Source organism: Pteropus vampyrus, unplaced genomic scaffold (genome assembly GCF_000151845.1).
Source record: "Pteropus vampyrus isolate Shadow unplaced genomic scaffold, Pvam_2.0 Scaffold149, whole genome shotgun sequence".
In the NCBI taxonomy this organism is placed as follows: Eukaryota; Metazoa; Chordata; class Mammalia; order Chiroptera; family Pteropodidae; genus Pteropus; species Pteropus vampyrus.
The window spans coordinates 872,791-879,843 of NW_011888930.1; the positions used below are offsets into that span (position 1 = coordinate 872,791).

The 7,053-nt window shown below is 39.3% G+C and overlaps 1 protein-coding gene across 3 annotated transcripts in view; it reads left to right on the top strand.

The window, feature by feature from the left end:
* Window positions 1–6,539, top strand: part of ZFPM2 (zinc finger protein, FOG family member 2) — a 457,642-nt gene extending 451,103 nt beyond the window's left edge. For all 3 annotated transcript variants that reach the window (XM_023536141.1, XM_023536142.1, XM_023536143.1), the window contains one exon: window positions 3,027–6,539. In XM_023536141.1, coding sequence (XP_023391909.1) covers window positions 3,027–5,518 — 2,492 coding nt within the window. In that variant the 3' untranslated portion in view covers window positions 5,519–6,539. The remainder of the gene's footprint in view (window positions 1–3,026) is intronic.
* The last annotated feature ends 514 nt before the right edge of the window (window positions 6,540–7,053 follow it).

Genomic DNA, 7,053 nt, shown 5'->3' on the forward strand with positions numbered 1-7,053 from the left:
CACAGTGGTAAGTGCCTCCCATGTTTCTTCTTTTGCTCCAGGAGGCTCTATTCTTTCTTTACATACATACATCCATATATACATATATACATATATACATGTATACATCTATTTCTATCTAACTATATCTACCTGTAAAATCAAATCTAACTTGCTGGACCCACCTGGTAATCTTAGGTTGCTTATAATCGATATGTTCTACTCAAAGAACTTGGGTATGAATTTTGTTCTAACTAGTATGCTCAGATTGCAGGCCAAATCATTCCATTTTTTTCAACTGAAGGAAAACAGCATCATTTTAGAAAGTTTCAATACCTTTTCTATGTTGTCATTAATATTCATTGATTTAAGTGTCAAGCAATCTTTGCAAACCGACCATACTGTTTCCCGCATGGCAGAGAAAAAATAATGGGTACATAAAAATAAGTATTTGCTGAATTGAAATAAAGCCATTATTTTGATAGAGCCAACTAAAATCACACTTGAGAGAAATTAACTTTTAAATATGGATCTATGAAATTCTCTTGACTTTCAGAGCATGTATAATAACAGCTTAGTTGATTTTTATGACATAAAACCACCTTTAGTATTATGTTTTAAAATTCCTTAAAAAAAATTAGGCTGAAAAACAAGTTATTTTTTTAATCCCACTCTTAACAGCAAAGTGGCAACTGTTCCCATGTATTTTGGAATTATATGCCCAATTGTTGTTAATATCATTAAATAGTATTCTAATTCCCATATTTTAAAAAATGAAGTTAATTAAATATATGGAATTATACTGACTTTAGATATTTCTAGGAACATTCTTGGACTGGGCAAACCAAGGACTTGGAATCACAGTTCTTAAGCACCTATAATACAAAACTTGTAGGATGCTTCCTTCACTGTTTTTGTTTGGGTTGAATAAATGAAAAACTGAAATAGGTGATGAGCTGTCAACAGCCATAGCATCCTAAACATGCAAGATCTTGTCTGAAACAGGTACTGGCTTTTTAAAAACTAGCTCCAACCTCCAACATCCTAGTATAGTGCAAGTTTTTGTCTTGGAACCTATAAAAATAGGCAATTTCCTTTCTCCTTTTTCTCTTTCTTTCCCTGCAAATGAGCTGCTCTTATGTAGGTAATAAAGTAGAGGAAGGAGAAACAGGTTGTCTCATATGTGGAGTAAAATCATGCACAAAACAAAAATAGAGATAGAGAGATCGTCACCTGAAGAGAAAAATGAATATTCGATTAGTTAAGGATTAAAAGAAGACAGGAATAAGAAGTCCCCTTTTATCACCACAGAAGTGGGTTTTCTCTGCTATATTTTTAGCTTATAAATATAAAAGGCAATTCTCATTTTAGTCTAGAGTCTAGACTAGTCTAGAAGGAGGAGCCAAGCCTAATTTAGCCATGTATCAACAAATGGGAATGAGAGTTGGCCTTAGGAAGTAAAAATGTTCAGATCCTAATTCCAATTTGTGGGACAAAAGGGTGCCCCCCACCACTATCGAGCAATTCTCTGGAAACAAACTGGGTGTTCTACATTCAACTCAATTCTGTCACTATTTACCCGGATATAGTGTCAGTTTCCAGAGGTCAGTCCCACACTACTTAAGATGCCAACTGCAAGTCCAAATTGTTTTCTGGGCTTCTTACCAACTGGCTATATACATCAGAGGTTGCCAAGACCCCTCTTTGGGTTTGATTAACTTGCTAGACTGGTTTACAGAACTCGTGAATGCCATCTACTCACTAGGTCACCAGTTAATTATAAAAGGATATAACTCTGGAACAGCCAAATGGAAAAGATGCACAGGGCAAGGTATGGAGAAAGGATGAAAGCTTCTATGCGATTTTCCCCAAATCTCCACATGTTCACCAACCCTGAAGCTTTCTGAGCCCTGTCCTTTGGGTTTTTATGGAAACCTCATTTACATAGCCATGGTTGATTAAATCACTGACCCTGGCAACCGAACTCATTCTCTAGCCCTTCAGCTCCCTGGAGGTTGGGGGATGGGAGGAGGACTGAAAGTTTCAACCCTGTAATCACAAGGTTGGTTCTCTTGGCAACCAGCCTGAGGTTACCTAAGGGCTTTCCCAGGGTTCCCTCATTAACATAACAAAAGACGTCTTTATCACTTATCGCAGGATATTGCAAGGATTTTAGGAGCCATGAGCCAGGAACTCTGGTCAAAGGCCATATATATATAAGAAATACATATTTGGTCACTTAGATCAACCATGTATCAATAAATGGGAATGATACATTTGGTCATCTAAGTGACCAAACATATATTTCTTATAAATCACAATGTTGCAGTGAGGTTTACCCACCAGTCATTGGTAACCGTCAAAATATTTAATAACTGACGAGGAACAGGCAGTGATCAATCAGTATGGATGTTGGTCCAAAACAATTGTATTAGTGACACGAGTCAAAAATCAGCCCTGGAGAGATAAACCATGTTCAGCAAAACCAATGGATGAAATTCTAGATTTGTACCAAAGATAAATTAGGGGGTTATTAATTACTTTACAAAATAGTTCCTATTTGGATTCTTTTGAATAAAGACCTAATCAATGTGCTGAGAGTTATTTGATTTGCACACAGGTCATCACTATCAACTCTAATGAATGTCTACTTCTTCCTAATATAGAACATAGTGTTATAGTAAGAAGTTACTGGGTTAGAAATTAAAAAATCTGAGGTTTAGTAATGGCTCCATTACCAAATAGCTTTATTATTATAATCAGTTCTCGTAGCATACATGCGTCTTTTTCCTGACCTGTAAAACAGAGACAATGACGCCTATCCCACTATGATACACATGAAAGTGCTTTGGAAACTGTAAAGTGCTATTACTATTATCATATGTAGTAAAAACTGTCACACACACAAATTAATATCACAAATGAGATTCTGAAAATTTCAATTCATTTCTGTTGCGTTGAAGACATTAGATCATTGGTAAAGGTTCATATCATTACAACGCCAACACGTGAGGTTCTCAGTATTCTTATTTTGTATGTCTCTTCAGGAGTGAAAATGGAAGAATTCCTCCCTCCAGGTGCCAGTCTAAAATGCACCGTCTGTAGCTACACTGCTGATTCTGTGATCAACTTTCACCAACACCTGTTCTCCCATCTCACTCAAGCTGCCTTCCGATGCAATCACTGCCACTTCGGCTTCCAGACTCAGAGGGAGTTATTGCAGCACCAGGAACTCCATGTCCCTGGAGGCAAACTTCCCAGAGAAAGTGATATAGAACACTCTCCAAGTGGAACCGAAGATAGCTTACAGCCAGCCACAGACTTGTTGACCAGAAGCGAACTCCCTCAGAGCCAAAAGAACATGCAGACTAAAGACGCAAGCTCTGACACAGAGCTGGACAAGTGTGAGAAAAAGACTCAGCTCTTTCTCACTAACCAGAGACCAGAGATACAGCCTACAACGAATAAACAGAGCTTTTCTTACACGAAAATAAAGTCTGAGCCCTCTAGTCCAAGACTCGCCTCATCTCCCGTCCAGCCTAATATTGGGCCTTCTTTCCCTGTGGGTCCTTTTCTCTCTCAGTTTGCTTTTCCCCAAGATATTACAATGGTCCCTCAAGCTTCAGAGATCTTAGCCAAGATGTCTGAGCTGGTACATCGGCGACTGAGGCACGGAAGCAGTAGCTACCCTCCTGTAATTTACAGCCCCTTGATGCCCAAAGGGGCTACTTGTTTTGAGTGTAACATAACATTCAATAATCTGGATAATTATCTAGTGCACAAAAAACATTATTGCAGCAGCCGATGGCAGCAGATGGCCAAGTCTCCAGAGTTCCATGGTGTTTCAGAAAAGATGCCTGAGGCTGTGAGTCCCAACACGGGCCAAACCTCCATAAACCTCCTCAACCCAGCCGCTCATTCTGCCGATCCTGAGAATCCACTTCTTCAAACGTCCTGCATCAGTTCTTCCACTGTTTTAGATTTAATCGGGCCAAACGGGAAGGGCCACGACAAGGACTTTTCCACTCAAGCTAAGAAGCTCTCCACCTCTAGTAGCAATGATGATAAAATTAATGGAAAACCTGTTGATGTGAAAAATCCCAGTGTCCCCTTAGTGGATGGGGAAAGTGACCCAAATAAGACGACCTGTGAAGCTTGCAACATCACCTTCAGCCGGCACGAAACATACATGGTCCACAAACAGTATTATTGTGCTACTCGCCACGACCCTCCGCTCAAGAGGTCTGCTTCCAGCAAAGTGCCTGCCATGCAGAGAACCATGCGCACACGCAAGCGGAGGAAGATGTATGAGATGTGCCTACCTGAACAGGAACAACGGCCTCCCCTGGTCCCACAGCGATTTCTTGACGTAGCCAACCTCAGCAATCCATGTACCTCCACCCAAGAACCCACCGAAGGGCTAGGAGACTGCTACCATCCGAGATGTGATATCTTCCCAGGAATTGTCTCAAAGCACTTGGAAACTTCTCTGACGATCAACAAATGTGTTCCGGTGTCCAAATGTGACACCACTCATTCCAGTGTTTCCTGCCTAGAGATGGACGTGCCCATAGATCTCAGCAAAAAGTGTTTATCCCAGTCTGAGCGGACGACCGCGTCTCCCAAAAGGCTGCTGGACTACCACGAGTGCACTGTGTGCAAGATCAGTTTCAACAAGGTGGAGAACTACCTGGCACACAAGCAGAATTTCTGCCCGGTCACTGCCCATCAGCGTAACGACCTGGGTCAACTCGACAGCAAAGTGTTTCCGAATCCAGAAAGCGAGCGGAACAGCCCTGATGTCGGCTATGAAAGAAGCATAATAAAATGTGAGAAAAATGGGAATCCGAAGCAGCCTTCCCCCAACGGAAATTTATTTTCATCCCACCTAGCCACCCTGCAGGGCCTGAAAGTCTTCAGTGAAGCCGCGCAGCTCATTGCTACAAAAGAAGAAAACAAACATTTGTTCCTTCCCCAATGCCTTTACCCTGGAGCAATAAAGAAGGCAAAAGGAGCTGACCAGCTTTCTCCGTATTATGGAATAAAGCCAAGCGATTATGTTTCCGGCTCTCTTGTCGTCCATAACGCTGACATAGAGCAAAGCACAAACGCGGAAAGCGAATCTCCTAAAGGCCAGGCTTCCGCAAATGGGTGCGCTGTGCCGAAGAAAGATTCTCTGCCTTTGTTGCCCAAAAATAGAGGCATGGTAATAGTTAATGGTGGACTGAAGCAAGATGAGAGACCTGCCACCAACCCCCAGCAGGAGAACATTTCCCAGAATCCTCAGCATGACGATGGCCACAAGTCTCCCTCTTGGATCTCTGAGAACCCGTTAGCCACAAACGAGAACGTCTCACCAGGAATTCCCTCCGCAGAGGAACAGTTATCTAGCATAGCAAAGGGGGTGAATGGCTCCACCCAGGCTACAACCAGTGGGAAATATTGCCGGCTATGTGACATCCAGTTCAACAACCTCTCAAACTTTATAACTCACAAGAAGTTTTATTGCTCATCACATGCAGCGGAACACGTCAAATGAAATAACTAACTAAATTAAACATCAGTCACCTTTGGTACCAGTGTTTAGTATGTTGTTCTACCCAGTCCAGAAAAACAAAAACAAAGCGAAAGCTGTTTGAATTACATCTGGGCAATCAGGAGATAATTCATCATGGCTGAGTTGAAGACTTGAGGTGTAATTTCATTACGGTCCATTAGTAAAGTGTATTATTGGTGCCATTTTCAAAAAGAATTAATTTATTTTACCAGCAGTATTCATAGCTGTGGTTATGTTATTTTTTATTTAAAAACTTTATATTAAAGTCATTTGTAATGTTATTGTATAGTTATTGTGTAGCACATATGGTTTGCACTGTATAGTAGCTTTTAAAGAAAATAGTCACAAATAATACAGAAAAGCATTTTAGAAATAGCTTCAAAAGCACTTGTGTATCTTGATTTCTTCTTATATGCTGTTGCAGATATTTGTATATGCTAAAATATAACTTGCAAAGATATTCTAATACACATGCTATAAGTTCGCCTTAAGATTTTAATTCTTGGATAATCAGGCTCCATTTGCACTTTATATTTTAGCAAATACAGTCTCTTAGTCACTAGGCTTTGCATTTGTACGTAGCCGTATGTTTCTGTCCATTTTCTTAATCTTAAACATGTATGTTAAATGAAGATGGCAATTTTTTTCTTGTATAGTACTTGTATTTTCTTTCGCTGATGCAGCTCTGTCTCAATTTTTAAACCTTTGCTGTTAAATGCAATACTTTATAAAGAATGAACAAAATTACTGGAAGCAGTATTGTAAGTAATGAGATAGTATTCATCAGTTTTATCTTGAAAGGCACAGTCTAAATCGAAACCCTAAACTCAATGCTGCAAGTATGAATTTAATTCATATATAAGATCTATTTAAATATAAGAGTAGCAATACTGCACCTGGTGATCACAAAGATAATGTTCTACTTCTGATAGAAATAATTTCTCAACAAATGTTGTTACTATGCATGTATATGGATGGAATAAAATTCCAGATTGTTGGAGAAGTTTGGCATACTTTTTTTCTTTAAAATACAAAAGAAACCATATATACATATTCCAATTTTTTTGTGTGATGAGAATAGGTTCAAAACAACACTAAATAGCTGTAGTAACATGATGACAAACTAGTAAAAGGATAAATTGTCCTTTATATGTGCCTAATTCATATAATGTATTATATAAAATGAACTGGACAATTCAATAACTAGAAAAGTTCTTCATTGTAACCATATAATAATCACTGTGTTTCTTTTCTCTACCCCTATCACCACCATAGAGCACAAAAAAAGAATCCTTTAATGAGTGTTTCAAAGCCTATGCACAAGACTTGGCACGAATGTTGATCAGATGCACCCGACATTAAATGGAGTTTACCAGAGAAAAAGATTTTCATTTTGCGGAGCAATGAAGTAGATGGTAAAGTGACTCTGATGCATAAAGATGCACAAATTTCATGCTTGCAATTTGTAAAAAGCACTAGATTTTACACATATCATTTGTAAATTCCAAGGGTTTGTG